Genomic DNA, 18,915 nt, shown 5'->3' with positions numbered 1-18,915 from the left:
CGTGACACTGGGGCACTTATTTATGCTGCAGTCAAACAGCTGAATGCTCAGGTACTTTTCCCCCTGTTACACAACATCTTCACGGTGAGATTCACATGTCATAAATCAGTAAAAAAAAGAAAAATTAAAAACTAAAGCATGTCACACAATGCACAGGGAATAGTAAAATTAACAGTGACATGTCGCTCTGCACCGTGAAAGTTAATTTCCTCTGACGTATGATGGTGTCAGTTTGACTCCTGTGCTCACACTCGCCTGTATTTACCATATCCTCCTGCACAGTGATGCCACAGTTCATCTGTGTGCTGCATCAGTGGGGAATAATTTATGACGAATACACTTTACAGATATATTCTTTTAGAGTAAGAGATGTTTTGTTCTGCGCGTCCAGAGGTCTGTCTTGTTTTTCTGCGTGAGATTGATAATGTTTACACACCAGTGACCTTTTAAAGATGCAAACCCCATCGGAAAAGAGTTGTTTGTTTCAACACATAAAGGTTAACAGATATTTTAAAATCGCATTTTTAAGGTCATGTTTTCACCTTAGTCGTGGTCACAACGTTTGGCCTAATCACCACTTAATAACTTTAATTAACAACTGTAATGACAAAATAAATCCGTTAGAACAGCGTTATTAATTAAATAGATTAGATTACACGACTACACACTGGGAAATTCACATGTTGCAGACAACATAAAGGACAGAGACTGATACAAAAAGGAAAAAAATGAATAAAGTTAACAGTGCTAAGGTAGAATAGACTGCACAATGAAAGATAATAAATTAATACAAAAAAGTATGAATACAAATATATAATATATTTGATCAAATATTTAATGTGACCTCCACATGTGGAGTTTAAGTTGTAGTGTTTGATTTCTTATCATTTTCAGTGAGGAGGCTCTGCAGTGGTTTATGGCTGCTATTAGTCAGTAATGGAAAAATGATGGTATCATACTAATCAATGATGTCAACTGTGGTGTATATGTATATATACTGTATAAGCTGAACTCCAACAATCCAACTTTTGCTGATTCTCTGTATTTTCTTCTTTTTCAGGCATTTTTGCACCGAATTAGACAAACCACAGACGACCAGCAGTGTCTGTCCCCAGAACATGTTAAGGTAGGACTGGCTTGGAAGTCAAGGCAACGTGTACAAAATAAACATAGAGTGGATTGATGCTCAGATGATTTTCCCACATCTATGTCCATCTGTTGGTCACTTCCTCTGTCTTTTCCTCTTCGTTCTTCCTCCCTGCCTCTTTATCTCTTCCTTCCTTCCTTCCCCTGTGTCCCCCTCCCTTGACATCACCCTTCTGTTTATAGATTTTGTTTTCAAATATTGAGGACATCCTGGAGTTGCACAAAGAGGTGTTGTCTGCCGTGGAGGCCAGTCTGCAGCCAGAGCCTCAGCCCCAGCATGCAATGGGACACGTATTCCTCCAGTTTGTAAGTGCACGACACGCTCATACATGCTCATACGCATACAGACTCACAAACAAAAGACAACAGAAGAGAGTCACATGCACAAACACATGGATGTACATGTGGGCTCACACACATCAATGAGTTGCCCTTTCATGCAGAAACCCCCCCACGCCAAATTCAACTGTAACAGCAGGAAAAGCGTGCGAAGACTACTGTGAAAATACTCAGAATTCTCTCTTTTTCACCAAAACTCCCCTCCATCTCTTGGTCTCCCTCGGTGCCTTACACTCTTCCCTCTCTTTATCCCCTTCTTCACAAAAGGCCTGCATCCTGTCAGGGAAGAAAACTGTCTCCACTCTCTTCCTTCACCCATGTCATGTCTGTGAGAGTGACTGTTTTTGCCATCTCATCTTCTTTTCTCCTCCCTACTTACATCCACCCATCCATCCAACTATCCTCCTCTCTGTTGCTCCCCCAGCCTCTCCGCTCCCCTCTGTTTGAACTCATTTGGCCCCAGGGAACAAACAAAGAAGGGTTTGTGTCCGGGAAGGAAGAGATGGTGTGTCACTCAGTGGAAGGGACAATGCTTCTGCTGGTAGCTCTCTCTCTCTCTCTCTCTCTCCCTCCCTCTTGCTCTACCACTCACTCCCCCCTCTCTCCTTTTCTCTCTATCCTACTGATAGAGTATCTTTAAGAGATTATGGTTAAGGCGCAGGCAGCACAGAATACAGAATAGTGCGGTCAGTGTTATTATCATAAAGTTTCATTTTGAGTACAATAGAAACCTTTGAGGTTCTTCTTTGTGTGTTTTTTGAACCAATAACTATTTGCTAACCTCAACTTTCCTCACCAGTTTCCTACCACCACACAGTGTGTTTTCATCTAAAGTTATACAATACACAGACTCTTTGGAGAGGAATTACGTGATCAATAATATTCTATGCCTCACTGCAGCTGGTGATTTCTTTTATCACATCTAGGGTCTGCTATTGAACTGTCTCTTTCAATATTACCTTCACACACACACACACACACACAGGCCGTCACAGTCATTCACTTTATCAGACCAAGTGTCAGGGTGGAGAATCGGTTACAGGAGCCTGTCAGTGTTTTTTTTCTTCACTCCGTGGCCAGACTGTCTGAATAAGTGCGTGAGACAGCAGGTAAATTATTAAACAAAAACAAACCCTTTCCCATTGTATTTCCATTTTCTTCAAGTGTGACAGTAAAGCAATCTGAATGATAAAGACTACAGTCTAAAACAGTGCATAAGTGGGATTATATCTAATATGATAGACTTGTTGGAAAAGTTATTTTATTCTATATACAGCATGTGTGCTAGCCAGCATTTACAGGTCAGTCCTGTGAACTAATTAACATATAAATATATTCTTATATACTTGGAACTTAGGACATCAGGGTCTAAGTGGTTTGTTCAATACTCAGTCTTTATGTTTTTTGCTATTATAATCAACTAGCAGCAGTTTAGGCTAAACACCAGCTGTAGCATTAGCAAAATGTCTGAACTTTGGGGTTCAATATCAGTTGAATAATGGCAGTTAGCATCTCTAAAACAACATGACAACTACAGAGGATAATGTGTTTCTTATATATAACAAATAATAACTACAGAAAATGTATAATACAGTAGTTGGAACAATTATGATAAGTTGGAGTCTTGGCTTTGTTGCTGGTTAACTAGCAGCTTACAGACTGAACAGGACTTCTCCATTTATTATGGCAGAACCAGACATACCGCTCCTCTCTTGTACTGTACTGGTCTAATGGTACAAGGACAGAGACTTAAAAAAATGTCAATATATCATTTTTTTCTTCATTTCATTGCATATCATTATTAGGTGTCTTTGCTTGCAGGTGTGTGTGTGGTTCTGCAAAACAGTGTCAGTGTGTGCCACCATGTTAGCTCCCACCCCTTCAACACATATGCTCCCAGCATCTTTGTGTATCCATTACACATTCTCCTACCCATGACCTTTGTCTCCACCAACACTGACATCCCTTATCCAATTGGTTGACTCTGTCTGGCTCCTTCCAGCCATAGCCCTTGACCCCACACAGAGGTCAAAACCATGACTGGGATTTGATTAACCTCCAGCATTATTCCAACAGACTGAGTGCCACTCAGTAGGGGAAGGAGGGGGGCGCTATTCAAATTCAGATGCTTCAGAGACGACCCTGAAGGATGCATGTGTAAAAGATTGGGTTCTGATGATTTTATCATACATTAACAAAACCAGGATCTGGTATTAAATAAAAGTGTTTTACATAAATCTTCGTATTATTCTGATGAATATTAAGTATTTAACAGTTTAATCAATGGACATGGAGAAATGTTAGGGCACAGGGTAATAGAGCCCCGCCCACCCCCCACGGGGGTGCTGATGATTAAGCTGTAACATGCTGATTCTGTAGTTGAGCACTGGTAGACATTGTGGTAAATCACAGCAGGACAGCCTGAGGTAACACTTCATCACTAGCTACAATAGCAATAATCTGATTTGCTGAGTGCCAGTAACAGTGCTGTGACAATATCTAAGGTAAGCCAGCTCTGTTTTCACACCATTAATCAGTTAAACATTTTGTTCTATTCCACAAACAAATGTACTTAGACATACTGTATCTACAGTGTTTTATTTTCTCTGAGGCTTTGTGGTGAGTTAAAACCCTGACCCTCCTCTCATCCCTCTATCTTTAAGTTGGTGCAAAAGGATGTTTCCAAGTGGGTGAAAGGTGAAAAGGTGAGGTCTTTCAGAGGAGAAGCCAGAGATGTCAATATTTGCTCATTTGCTCAAAGCCTATACACACGTGCTGCGTGAGAGGCAACAGTCGCGTCATTATACACTTTCTGAACTCCGTTCATTATGCGTCAACACTCGCTCAGTGTTTGATACTACCCTCTCATCAAACCTCCGGAATAACATTCCAATGACAAGGAATTCAAATACTGATGTTTATCAAAGGGACAGCCCACATCTCAGAGTTATTCTGGGCACAACAGATCTCTTTCAATTTCTACAAATAGTCTCAATCTTTAAAAAAAAAAGTCACTGTTGTGAATTCCAAGGTTCATATTTGGCCTTGGCTCGACAGTGAACCTGTTGTCACCTGAGTGGGAGAAAATCTGCACTTTTGGTTTGAAACAGATTTAGGTAGTGACGTAGACAGAATGTTGTACATGTTATGGTTGAGTCTACACTAAACAGAGCACATCAGAGGAGAAAACCCACGACTACATGACCATACCTGACAGAAATTAGCAGCAGTTTGTGACATTATACGTCATGCAAATGAACTCCTGTAAATATTGAGTATCTTGATGTAATATAAGATTATAAATGCCATATTCAAGGTGGCAAAACGTGGTAAGTATGGATTCTAATCTAACCTCTGTTAATTATCCATCTATCCTATGTTGTTAAAGAATAATGACAGAGGTCAGCAGAAACCATAACTGTGACCATAAAGGGAATATTGTCATTGTTTGCATTGCTTGCTTTATCTCCAAGCATTTTTACATTTCATTTTGTAGACTAATGGTTCATGGAACATTTCCATTTCCCTGCTGTGTCCCCCTCCCTGTTTAGAGCCTTAACGCACTCTGACAGTAACTGGAGTTTCTCAGCATATGTCGGTCCAGCTGTTGCTCCCAGTGGTACTTTGGGCTGGTGTCCACTGCCAAATGAGAGATGGATTTACTGTATTTGTGTCCTTATCAGTCCGTGTGGTTAAATGGTAGAGCTAGCCATCATTTACGCTGGACGGACTTTCTACTGTTGTAACATGTAAATATGTATAAAAGGTAATCAGCTGCGTAAGGTCGGCAGAATGGGACCAGGCAGTAAGGTTGTGTTTATTACATGAACTGCCTGGTTATAGTTATATTTAGTTTAGTTTACTGTAGCCATGAGAACATAAGAGAGGAACCAAACAAACTAGAATACCTACATATCCAGGATTTTTAGAAAAACAAACAGTTCATGTCCCTCTAGATCTAGAAGCACTAGAAGGAATAAAACAGTAACCGCAACAAAAGTTTTAAAGTGCATCCATTACTGTCTCACAAACAATCATCTCTTCAATTAGCAAGGTTATTTTGCAGTTGTACCTGAAGCAGCATTAGTCCACATACCTATAGTACTTCTTTTAGTCAGACTCACTTACATTATAGAACTCTGGCTTTGGTCAGATGAATGCAGTCAAGAGTTTCCCCAGTAAATTTATTGATTTCTTAACTAAAAGACACAAAAAGATTCTTTGGCTGCTTCAGTCACCAACGTCAGGTTGCCATGGCAAGGAGGACCATACGTTCTGTAGTACTGTATATGTAGTTGTGGACAAACATAGGTGTGCGTTTTTCCTCTTACACACATACACACCCATGCTTGTACAGGTTCCTGTTGGCTAACGTATTTTTTTTAATTGTCACCGTCAACATTTCAGAAATCAACCGCAGCATTAGACACGGATGTTGTCAAAGAGCTGAGACTGTTTGTTGTTTACAGTTGTTTATGGAAATATTCTTAGTGTGGTTTTACGGTCAATCCAACATTAAACAAAAGCCCTCAGGGCCGTGGGATTTTACTTTAGGGCTGAAAGTGGTGTCCAAGCACTTGTCGTTTAGGATTTCAGTCACCCGGCTGTTTCAGGTGACAGTTTCAGTTTCTACACCTCAGGCTCAGTCCCACTCTGCACATGGTTTCACATCCTCAATTAGCGCAGAAAGCCAGCACTATACCACAGACGCAAATGCGCTTTGGAGGCTTAACTCGAGCGCAGGTGTGATATTGTGTATACATTGTCGCCTATAGGATCCTGCATGAATTATGCATTTCTAGTAACAACTTATGCAGTATCTGAGGTGTTGTGTTACTTATTGTAAGGAGAAGTCAGCGGCAGCTCAAGCTCCAGAGCGGGTGTTTTGGTGTCATCTGTAGATGAGCAGGTTTAGTGCAATGTGAAGCTGTGAGCCAGGAAATATAAAAAGAAAATATATTTCACCTAATGCTCTGTTCCCTTTTCTGCTATGCGCATTACTCATAAAAGAGAAGTTCGACAAATACATATATGTAAAAAAAAAAAATAGGTCATACACTTAAGATAAGCTTTTTTTTTTTTGGATCTTTTCCCTTGTTTTAGTCCAAATGAATTTCATTACAATGCACTGATTGGATTCTTCCAACCAGTTTCTTGTAGTTAAAATAATCTGTCTTTTGTTTTACAGAAGGACAGTTTCTCTGTGTACGGGGAGTACTGCAGTAACCATGAAAAGGCCTTGCGTCTCCTGATGGAGCTGAACAAAATCCCCAACATCAGGACATACTTGCTGGTAAGAGCTTCACTGATGGTTGCACCAGTTTTTTTTTTCTTATGTATGAGCTACAGTAGTTACTGTGCCTCGCCTTTTTTGAACTCTGTTATCTTTTTTTAAATCTCCACTAGCTTCCTTCCTCTTCTTACTACAAGTCCTAGTTCTCTCTAAATGCTGCATCGAACCGCTTCATTCTTTCTTTATTTTTTTGTCACATTTGACTCTTTTCCTTCAGTTGAGATCAGGGGATTATTTTTCTGCCTCTCACCTTCTTTACCTCAGCTCTTATTATTCCATGTTTGTTCCTCTTCCCTACATTTTTTTTCTTCCTGTGGGACTCTGATTTGAGACTTTTGTTTTTTTCTGTCGTTCATCCATGCTGCTCCCCTTTCCCCCCCTTTTCCGTCCACCATAACACCTGTATTTCCATGTTAACATGTGAATAATGGACAGAAACTGAGTCAAGGTCAAAGGCATCTTCCTGTCAGAGCAGGATGTAGCTACTATCAAGGTCATTTTTTCAGTGTTTCCTATATCCACTGCTGTGTATTGATACTTAAACCTCTGGGCCAGAGACAATTAACTCAGACTGGTGACAGGACCTTTGAGCAGGGGGCCCTAACAATGAAATCATACACAAATCCTGGGCCAGCCAGCTGTGGAGGATTGGCAGCCTTTCTGGGATTGGCCGTGAGATCTGGGCCTGTGCGGTTTGTCGCTGCCTGATGGGTTGCTTCCCTGGCATTATTCTGACCCACAGGACTAAAAAGCACTGGTGCTGTGTGCTTTGGCGTTTGGCTTCTCCTGGCCCAGACTTGCAGCAGCTAATTTGAGTGGTCTTACATTAATGCTTCTAAAATAAAATTAACACACCACATCTGGTTATGTGCTAACACAGCTGTCATGCTGTTTAAAATCAAAGACAGGACGTGCCCTTGTGTTTGCTGTAGCAACCAGACATAAAATAGAAACAGATTTAAATGGTTGAAAATGAGACTTTAATTTGTACAACATAGGACGAAAAAAGATTTAGGTAGAATATTCCTGAATATTAATTAACAAGCACATAGACCCTGCCTTACCTGCAGAGGGGGCTAAAAATAGTTCCCAGATCTATCAGTTGAGTGCACAAGCAAAAATTATTTTATTTACTCCGCATACACTACGTTTACAAGTGTTGTAACTGTGAAATCACTGATTAAGGTTGTCTTTATGATGATTGGTAATGTCATGCTGGATTTTATTATGGGAAATTATCGGAAATGGTGCATAGGAAGCATTAATGGGTGTGAAACAGTAAAGTGAAATATTACAAGCAAAAAGAGGTTAGCAGAAAGACCAGAGGGAATTCTGTCCACAGGCAAATTACCAATATGCAAGAGAGGAGAGAAAGACATGGAGAGCAGAGATGAATACAAACAGATTCTGTGAAATTCAGCGTCCAAGTTCCATTTTTGCCTTTTTCCACATTCTCATTCTGTTTCATGTAAAGCTAAAAGGAATTGCCATACGATCATAACACTATCTGATGATTCCCTGCCTTTTTTCCCCCGCTTCACTTGTGAAGTTTATCTGCATGACCGCTTTGATCTGTCATCCCTTCCACTGAGCTCATAGTGCACTGACAGCCTGCGTTCCTGTAAAATTCGAAGCATGCAGAAAGCACAAATGTAACTGTAATAACTGTAACACGCTACTTCAGAAGAAACCTCTCTCCTTCCAGATGGTTCTGGGGAGGGGGTGGTTAATATAAGCCACATTCCCCAGGGGAATGAGAAGAACTTTCACAGCAACCCCAATCCCCAATCCACAACCCGTGAAATGGACATTCAGCTGCATTATTTAGTGTCACACTAGAATAACTATTATACAGTACAAAATAACAGAGCAGATGAGTCTTGTATTTACTTAATAGTTAATATATTCGCAGTCCACTAACCATTCATAAACTCTTTAGTCTCAAACTTTGGAAAATCAATTAAATGTTGATTTAAATGTTTCAATGTGACTGCGACCTTAGATGTATTGTGTGGTCCACAAAACAAAGACAAACGACCAAAGAAAAAAGTGATATTTACAATTAAAAATACTTAGAGCATTGTTGTTATAGTTCACCAAAGTTAGTAACAAAAAACATGTTATGTATCCCATTTATCCACAGTGACTAGATTTATGTGTATTAGTAAATAATCAGGAACGGTTCCATGTTGCATAGCTCATGTAGTAACATTTTAAGTATGTTCAAAATTAGAACTAGCCAGAATGAATGGATAGATGTTTCCTGTTTTAAACCTATGTTTTCATTAATTATGAGACACTAAAACAAACAAAATACAAGCAATACTGAAAACTACAGTTCCATGAACAGAAACAAAACAAAAACTATTTATATAATAAAAATAAACCTAAGAAACCTTGTTATGCTATTCTTACTGATGATCTCTTTAGTTTTTCCCATGTTGCCACAGCAGTATAGTGGTTTACAGCTAGTCCTTATGTAAGCATGTTATGGTAAAGAAAGTGTTCATTTCATTCTCCCATCCTCAAAATCAGAGACTCTGTATGACTCCCTGACATAAATATAAAAAACAACGGTTACTCATTAGTTTTTATTTGTTTCAACTGCTAACAGAAAACAGCATGACTGTCAAAATGTTGTAACTTCAAACACTTATGAGTTCAAGTTTTCCCCATTATTTCTTTTTAACTTTCTGAATGCTAAATGTTATCATGTGGATGTTACCTCCTGCTGTACAAACAAATTGGTTGTCGTCTTTCTCTAGAATTTATTCTTCATTTATGTTTCTTTTGTGCGTCTTCCACAGCACTGTATGCTTTTAGGCGGCAAGAAAAGCACAGATATCCCCCTGGAGGGCTACCTTCTCACTCCCATTCAGAGGATCTGCAAATACCCTCTGCTACTGAAGGTAGTCCACGATGTTGTTGTTGTTGTGCTGCTCTAAGAAAATGGGAAAGCACATTATCTGACAACAAACCAACCGTTTCTTCAACATAGGAGCTGCTGAAGAGGACCCCCAAAAAGCATGCAGACTATCCAGCTGTGGAAGAAGCTTTGCAGGCCATGAAGGCAGTGTGCTCCAACATCAACGAGACCAAGAGGCAGATGGAGAAACTGGAGGCTCTGGAACAGCTGCAGTCACACATTGAGGGCTGGGAGGTGAGAACCAGGAGCATAGGGACAAATAACGGAATCGTCATGAGATCGTCGATTCATTCTTCATTTAAGAGTGCCGTGCCTGACTCAAAAAGCTAGGCTACATGCTAATCCTCCCTTTCTTTTATTGTGTTTTAACTGCTGCTCTATAGTCTTTGTATTGCATTACTACTACATACCAGGCAAATGAATGTAGGTAGGGGGCTTTATATCTGCAGGTGAAATCAACACCATACACTTCTAGTGGCTCCGTTAAAACAACCAGGGGTAAAAAACCTCCTTTAAACAACCCAGGTTTTTAAGAGTTTAGCTCAACTGCAGCCAATTCATTGAACTAAGCTCAGAGGCCACAGACGGGGCTTGGGAGCCAAAGGGAAGGGACCAGTGAAATTTTCACGCCTCCCTCACCCACCACAACAGAGTCCTTGTCTCGGTAGGCACCAAGAGGACAATCCACCCACACAGGGTGCCAATGGGGATGCCAGCGGGCAAGCAGCCCAATCAGACTGGACTTAGGAAGCAGGGGGCTGGTCTCACATGCACTGGGAGAATTATATAAGGGGGGCCTTTTGAAGAGTGTGGGGGTCCTCAAGGGTTATCTCATTATCATTGTCCCTTAAGAGTCACCACAAGACCAGAATAACTATAAACCACTCAATGGACTAACAAGAAATGTAAGTTATTATTGAAAATACATAAAAACATAAAATATATAGTAATATGTAATATTATTATTATATTTATACACTTACTGACTGTAAAAGATTGTGTAAGATAGGTATACCCTACTTCCTCTTATCACTAATGACAATCATCTATGCTTCCTTTTTCTCTTGTTTTCTTCTGAAGTCACCAAAACATACTGTGAAACCAAAGTGACACAAATTGTGAAGCACGACAAGTATTTAAAACCGATAAGTTGTGCATGTTTAAAACTGTTTAGTGTTATATATCAATCCAAAAGTAGTCTAGAAACTGGACGGTCTACATTTTACAGATATTTCTGAAGCCACGAATTCTGATCATACAGTATTACTGTATTTAATCTTTTTTTGAACAGGTTGACAAGATTATATAATACCTATACAAAATATCAGATGTCCTAAATATTCAAATATTGTTTTCGCCCATAGACCAAGGTATTCATTTTGAACAGTATTCAGGAGCAGAGGAACCTTTAAAGCCTCTCTACCTCCACCTTACATCCCCGCAGAGCCTTCAGCTGCATTAGTCTCGCTCTTCCTCCCCAATCGTCAGGACCAGGAACTAATCACCTCAGGTCCTAATGGCAGACCACTGACCACTAACCACTAACCAGTGCTTAGAGAAGGCTAGTTGCATTACTGCTCTTCATGTATATATCCTGTACATGCACACTGCTACCTTGTGCTGCAGTTTGCACTCTAACACAAGCATTAAAAATGCAGGAAAAGGTTTTGCATTTGGTGAAGCAGACAAACAATGAGACCGTGAGTCTCTTCTGCCCAGACTCATGGTCTCGTCTACCTCAGCCTGCAGTGCACTCCACTTCAGGGTGAATGGATTGTCTGAAACTCAGCAGTCTTCCCAGACGTAATGTGTGTGCTTTTTAAGAAATGCACTTTTTTGTGTCCCTCCATACACCGGAGTGATGATCATAGACCACAAATATAACCTCCTGGGAATCAATTATGGATGCTTGAGAATAGGAGTGGCTCCCAGGGGAGGGGGGTTTCCACCGGCCTCTGGTGGACCCATGTTGGACACATCAAAGACAACAGTAATGTCCAAATATGATGTATGTATGCGCCTGTGGGGATGTGGTAGATATCCTACACACCCAGGAGGGGGAGGTGGTCCTAAAGCCAGCACATGGGTGTGTTTAGTTCCAGATGAACTGCAGTGCAATGATCCATTTAACATGGAATAATGAGGTGCTTTTAACCACATTATTATTTTGGTAGCCACGTTCTGGCACCAGAGCAGTTATTTCGTGCTCAGACTAGTTTTACCAGCGACTCTTGCACTTGTGATTTTCATGAAGTAGTTGCATCTGTCATTTCTTTTGCACAAATTGAAAGTGAAAAGAAGATTTGATCGGCAGCAGTGGATGAGTTTAATTATCTGGCGGACAGTGCACAATGTAGGCGGAGATTAGTGTTCAGTCAGGTTAAAATGGTTAGACAAATGTCAATGTTAATGTGTGACAGTAGGACAACATATATATGTAGAGTTTATACAGTTGTTGTGTGTTGGGGGTGAATTCCCTGTATTCATCATCACTGGTGGTATGCCTTAACTTGTAAAGTTGGAATATAAGCCAACACCATTAATGGGCTCAACTGAAGCTGGTAGGGAGGAAGAAGCTAAGTGTCATCAAGATTAAAACAATAGCTTCAGAGGGACAGATGAAGGTGAGGAGTTGGAAAACAGTGAGAATAAACAGTGTTGGTCTTTTAAAGTCTTTTTATCCTGATAAGAGAAGCGATTGACATGGATCACTAGAGAGTGTTTTGGCATGTCTGTCAAAGACGTTACAGTGTCCTTTGTCACACGATCCTCATTTGGCCAAAGACCAACTGTCTTGGCAGAGAAGTGTCAGTGTTTTCAATTAAAAGCAGTTTAAAATAGAGCTACATCAAGGTTGGGTGGGGCACAGCTGTGTTTACTCTCTCTGTGACTGTTGAATGCAAATAAACATTGTCTTTAATATTCTGAAATATTTTTATTCCCCTTCAATGATTAGAAATTACTGTGAAAGATCAACACGCTCTATTATTAATGAATTGCTTTCTTTTATCAGTTCTCAAGTAAATCTTCTGTTGCATTTCTATTTTTTTATTTCTCAGGGAACCAACCTGACAGATATCTGCTCAGAGTTACTGCTCCATGGAAATCTCCTCAAAATCTCGGCAGGCAATATTCAGGAACGTGTCTTCTTCCTGTTTGACAACCTGATGGTTTACTGTAAAAGAAAGTCCAGGTGAGGAATGCAGAATTTCACAGAATTATGACACTTCAACTACAGCTTCTTCAGGCAAGAACGCATTTAAAAAATAATTTATGAACCTCAGTGAAAACAGTCGGAGACAGCTGTCGTTGAAGAGACAGATTTTGCACCCATCACACGGGTCTGCATCAACACATACCTGAGCCTGTGAATGAACTTGTGTTTGTTACAAATACAGACCTTCTTCTTTCCTCCTGCACTGGCACTAACGGATGTTTTTCCCTGCTGAGTGTAACCACAGCTCTGTGCCATTTCCTAGGGTTTCTGGAAAGAAGTCCACCAAGCGGACCAAGTCCATCAACGGGCCCCTGTATGTGTTCAGAGGACGGATCAACACAGAGGTGATGGAGGTGGAAAATGTGGAAGATGGAACAGGTTTGTGTTTGCTCATCAGCTCTGCATTGGTGATCTGGCAGTGAATGTCATGCATGACTGATGTTACACTGCAACAAATCCTCAAATCTTCAGTTTATTCACATTAAAACCCAAGATGAATATGATATAGACCAGTGGTTCCCAACCCCCGGGCCATGGACCAGCACCAGTCCGTGGGTCAATTGGTACCGGACCACACAGAAAGAATGCATTCTGAACAATGTTTTATTTTAATGAATTACCATTATCAAATTTTACGTGTATTATTATGTTTGGAAAATACCAGTTTTTCGTATAATTTTATTTAACCGGTCCATGTTGTCGACCACTGATGTAGACGATGTCTACGATCAGTTGGTCAAACATTCCCCATTACCTGTGAGTTTGTTGTAAAATGTGATGAAGAGGGTGCATTTTAGAAAACGATGCAGATGTGAGTCAGGTACTGGTTGACAGTTTGGGTGGAGTGACTGAGGTGCACCTAGTTTCAAACAGGATGTAGCTCTCAGCCTTGTGTACTTTCTTTTTTTTAAGTTAGTTTTGGAAATGCAACAGCTCAGCGGTATATAGTGGCAGAGGTGAGCTGCTTATCTAAAGTATGCCCCGCTGCTGTTGGTGATAGCATCGTCACTTGGCTTCTTTTGTTGTTGTGGTTTTGTTGCAAGGCACCACACAGAGCTCTGTGCTTGTTGTCTGCTGGTGTAAAAACATTTCTTCCTCTCGCTCACGTTTCCTCTTTCCTCTCTCTCTCTCTCTCTCTCTCTCTCTCTTTCTCTCTCTCTCACCCTGCTGCTGCTGTTGCACTGGCAGGATATTTCTGCACGCTCACATGACCTTTTTTTTAAAAAAGCCTTTTTTTCTGCCTGTGGCTGTCAGATTTAGGCTGCTGGAAGGAAAACCGCAAAGAAAAACATGCCTTTATTCTCAGAACTCAGGGGTGCCACATTGTAAATAGGTTCATATGTGAAGGCTCGGAAAACATGTTATCTGATTACAGAGTGCAGATGAAGACGTGAAATGTGGAAGTGTTACAGCTCATTTGGTGAGGTTGATATGAACTGAGATAATAAACTAAATTCTTGCCTCAGTGTATACGCTGTTACATCTGAAAAGTCTTTATATTAAATCATACAGTTACACTGATTTAGTTGGATCTTACAATTATTTTATCATTGATAATATAATAATACCTCAGTAAAATGATGCCATATTCCATTTCTGCCAATGGAATTTCTAATGTTATTGCCTAAATCTCACACAAACCTGTGTTACTGTCACCTTTGACACTTTTCTACTCTCACACTTTCCCATCACTCTACACCGCAGCATCCGTATGTCCAAACCCTGCTCCCTGCTCCTTGTGGAGCTGCTCCCTGTGGGGCTTGAAGTATCAGATCTATTTATATGACCTTTGAGCGTGGGACTAATGTACCCCATTACCAGCAAAGCATTCATTATTCAGCACCAGTTCACCTGCAGCTAAATGGATGATATCATTTGGAGATGTTTGGGGGGAGATTTCTGTCAAGTCAGGAAAAAGAGGTTCTTTTACCATGAGGTGTGTATCATGTCCTTGACTGAGCTATAAATATTTGCTTGGGGTAAACTGTTGATACATAGGTTTGTAATCATTATATTTGATTGCATATTTCAAATGTAAAAACCCACATTTGCCGTTACAGCCGACTATCACAGCAACAACTACACGGTGACGAACGGTTGGAAGATCCACAACACAGCGAAAAACAAGTGGTTTGTCTGCATGGCCAAAAATGCTGAGGACAAGCAAAAGTGGCTGGATGCCATCCTGAGGGAACGGGAGCAGCGAGAGAGTGAGTAATACTTTTTTTTTGAACAGCACTTCTGGTTGGTGTGACTCGCAGTAAAACACCAGGAAGGCTTTAAGAAAAAAGGGTGTGACAGTCGAGTGTAAGGCACTGTTTCTTCATACAGTGACCCACGTCTTTTTCAAGCCAATGAAGCAAGCCTACTTTTCCACCCTCTGTCTTTTTTTAAGTATTTCAAGAATTTGTAGGAAAGCAGAAAATGTTAAACTTTTGGGGTTTTTTTAGAGGCCTGCTATTTATTAGTTTGAAGTAAAATTTTCATTTTGGTTTTCAGTAATATTTGTGAAACCTACTCTGCTTTGCATTGTGTGTTAATATAAATTCAATTTAACATTGACAGTAACTCTGACATTCCTCTAAATTTTCATTTATATTAAACTAACTTAAATAGTGTGATGCCAGTTACCAGTCAGTCCAGAGATTCTTTATGAATAGCCAAAACTTACACCAAATGTGCTTCTCCAGTGTTTCCTATTTTTATATGATTTTCATATTCTGGATGAAAACCTGCTCTGTCCCACCTGCCCTGCTTTTGTTTCCTAAATACTGGCTTAGTTGACACAATGTTTACAGTTTGCCTGGATGACCTTTGTACCAGACTGAGGATGACACTACAGTCTTTGCTTCAGTTTCAGAAAATGAGTGCAGTGGAAATATTTGACTAAACAAATCTGTGTGGCCATGGCTGAGTCAGCACTAAGGTAAAATCTTGGCCAGAAGCTTGAAGTACAAATGTAATAAAAAAGCAGGTAAAGTTATGTAAGGCTTAGCACTTTCAAATGTATTTGTGTATTTTCTTCTTTGAATAGTCATGAGATCCAGGTTCATCACTGTTTGTTTTGCGGCCACACAGTGAATCTGGAACTCATTTCGACTTAGAATATCAAGAAGTTTACATTGTCTCATCCAAAAGACCACTTAGAGAAAAACTTAACGCACTGGAAAATGCCAATGGAAAATAATAATAAAAAAAATCCTCCTCCAACACTAATTCAGGATTAGTGCTGTAAACTGATAGTCTTTGTTTTCTGCCTAAACAGTTTTCTCTCTTTATCCTGAGACTTTGCTCTTTTCCCTTTAAATCTGTCCCCACCTGTTCAGCCCAGGCCATCTGTCTTTGTTATGTTCTGTGCATTAAGAGTGTGACAGGCTCTGATCACATATTGAGGAGCTAGCATACAAAAAGGTCACACGATAGCTCTGATGGCTTTAAAATCAAACGTGTGACTCTAAAGCTGCTTCAAAACGATGGTCCTAATCACTGCTGTGTTGAAGTTCAGTGTAGCTTAGATAAGTAACCCATGGTCAGTGGGAACGACGTCAGCATCTGATCCGATCTTTTGATGAATGATTAGTATAGCTGGTAGTGTTGGGTTTCAACCTGGCGGAAATCGACCTGAGGCTAACAGATGCCAGATCAGTCACAGTGCCCCATTTCTCCTCACTCTCACTTCTGTTAGCCACACTGCGGTGTGTCCTCTGCTACCTCTATTCCAGTCTAGACAGCTTCAAGATAAACTCTGAATGCAATAAATTCTTGTAGCTTTTTTTCCCCCTCACTCTACTTCATTACGTTATTGCTTTTCTTGACAAGCCTTATTTAATGGGACCCTCCCAGGTGAAACATTCTCATCCTTCCCTCTGACGCACACACACACACACTGCTCTCTTCCAGTCTCTCAGTGTTGGTCAACTAGTGCCAGCTGGAGATGGTCTGTCCTATTCTTGTTCTTTCTCACGGATGTTGAAGGAAAATGTGTGGGTGGCTGGTAAGATAATGCATCGGGGCATTAGTTCATGCCAATGAGTGCAGGAAGACGAAAAAGTGGATCAAGACAAACTCAGACAGCTGGACCAGCGGCTGAGGGGGCCTCAGCGCTGGACAGAGCCCGTCTGTTGTTCAATGACTCTCATTGTTTAAGTGTGTTCCAGCTGCTGTCAAATGCAATACAACCCTACCTCCATCACAGGCCGGCAGTGCTGGGCGACAATGACTCAGTGAGGGAAATTAAATTCAAGAGTTTGCCATTTAACAACAAGGTCCCACTTTGAAGCCTTAATTCCAATTTGAAGCTAACACTTTCAGCATTGTTTCCTGCAATCAGTTAGTATGAAGGTGCTTTTAAAAAAAACACATAAAAAATGAAGAGAAGGTGAAGAATAGGGACACATTTATTGCCATTTTAAAAGTGTTTCCTTCCTTCCCTGTGACACATTTTCAAATACAGAGCACCAAAATCCTGTACTTTCTGTAAAAGCATCATTTTGTGATTTGGAATGCAGTTTTTATACAATTAGAATTTCACTTTTACAACTAAATAGATGTAAATGATTCATGTTGAAATTCATTAAACATTAAACATTAAACATTAAACATTAAACATTAAACATTAAACATTAAACATTAAACATTAAACATTAAACATTAAACATTAAAACATCTGCAGTATATCTTACTGCAGATTTTTTTACCCCAGTTTTTGCCAGCTTTTCTTTTAACACCAGTGGTTTCAATTAGGAGTTTTCTCCACGTGGCAATTTATTTTATTCAGGTTTTTGTTGATTCAACAATCCCTGTAGTCAACCTGAGTTGATCAGTTAACTCCAGTGCAATAATGAATTTGCTCAGAGTCAGAAGGTTTGACAGTGTATTGGAGAAGTGGCTCTAATTCCGCAGTAGGGTAAAAACAGCTCTTACTGTGTTTTCTCCGTCAAAGAAGTGAAACAGAAGTGGGGCAGCAGGTCTCACAAAAGACCCTCACATGTTTTTCTCTGCCACAAAGGAATAATGGTCAGAAAAACAGCACAGAAACAAGATACAGATCATCAAAATCAAGAAAGACCCAACTCTCGTTCACTGTAAAGACAACTTGTCTAGAGGAGATTAACATCTGGGCCTGTTTCAGAGACCCCAGCAGCCCAGCCGCTCTGATCCTGGCTTCACTTCACATGCACAATACCAGAACACATCCAGGCAGTCAATGCAAAGGCCTCTTTTTCTCTTTTAACAACACCATGACAGGCCTTTGCCTTTTTGCTCTTAGTTTGTGTAAAGCTATAGAAAAAGAAAGTGAACATTTGTGTCCTGTTATGGGTGTGCCATGTTTTTCTTGGCATGGAGATGCAGCCACTTTTCTGGACTCTGGATTATTTTATGAGCCATTCCCACGTCTACCGTCGAGTCTGACCCTGAAGCATTTTCACCCTGCAGGGGTTGAGATAAGAACGGTGACAAATCATCTTAATTCATGTATTTTTTTCTGCTGTTTTGTAGGTCTGAAGCTAGGGATGGAGCGGGACGCCTACGTGATGATTGCAGAGAAAGGCGAGAAGCTCTACCACATGATGATGACCAAGAGCCGGCACCTGATAAAGGATAGACGCCGGAAGCTCAGCATTGTGCCCAAGAGCTTCATGGGGAAGTAAGTGTTTTATGACTTCACTGCTCGGTTTCCTCAGCTTCCATTAGTGGAGCTGCAGGTCTGAGCTGCTCACACGGGAAGTTCTTGAAGTTGGCGCTCCGTCCTCGGAGGAGCTTGTATTTTGCTCAAACTTCAGGCAAAATGCCATAACATTTCTCTCCCTTCACTATCCTGTCTGTAACGAGCAGCCTCCACTTCTGGTGTCTCTGTCGGGTCAGAGTGCCGCCCCTTGGTCCTCCACACTCACCAGATTCACACGTCCATACCTTAATTAGGTGACACTATCTTTTCCTAAGCCCTGGAACAAGCCATTTACCTTCCCACCCTGTGATAATTTTGAGTTAAAA

General features: G+C 40.5%; 1 protein-coding gene across 1 annotated transcript in view; it reads left to right on the top strand.

Annotated features, from left to right (window-relative positions):
• Positions 1 to 18,915, top strand: part of prex1 (phosphatidylinositol-3,4,5-trisphosphate-dependent Rac exchange factor 1) — a 73,542-nt gene that overhangs the window by 17,632 nt on the left and 36,995 nt on the right. The window contains exons 2-10 of the mRNA XM_025059479.1: positions 1,061 to 1,126; positions 1,330 to 1,452; positions 6,674 to 6,778; positions 9,586 to 9,687; positions 9,777 to 9,938; positions 12,764 to 12,897; positions 13,184 to 13,299; positions 14,982 to 15,131; positions 18,421 to 18,568. Of these exons, the coding sequence (XP_024915247.1) occupies positions 1,061 to 1,126; positions 1,330 to 1,452; positions 6,674 to 6,778; positions 9,586 to 9,687; positions 9,777 to 9,938; positions 12,764 to 12,897; positions 13,184 to 13,299; positions 14,982 to 15,131; positions 18,421 to 18,568 (1,106 nt within the window). The remainder of the gene's footprint in view (positions 1 to 1,060; positions 1,127 to 1,329; positions 1,453 to 6,673; positions 6,779 to 9,585; positions 9,688 to 9,776; positions 9,939 to 12,763; positions 12,898 to 13,183; positions 13,300 to 14,981; positions 15,132 to 18,420; positions 18,569 to 18,915) is intronic.

The sequence above is a fragment of the Cynoglossus semilaevis genome, chromosome 10, assembly GCF_000523025.1.
Source record: "Cynoglossus semilaevis isolate Cse_v1.0 chromosome 10, Cse_v1.0, whole genome shotgun sequence".
NCBI classification, from domain to species: Eukaryota; Metazoa; Chordata; class Actinopteri; order Pleuronectiformes; family Cynoglossidae; genus Cynoglossus; species Cynoglossus semilaevis.
The sequence above is the reverse complement of the archived record's forward strand: the minus strand, read 5'-3'. Positions and strand labels throughout refer to the sequence as shown.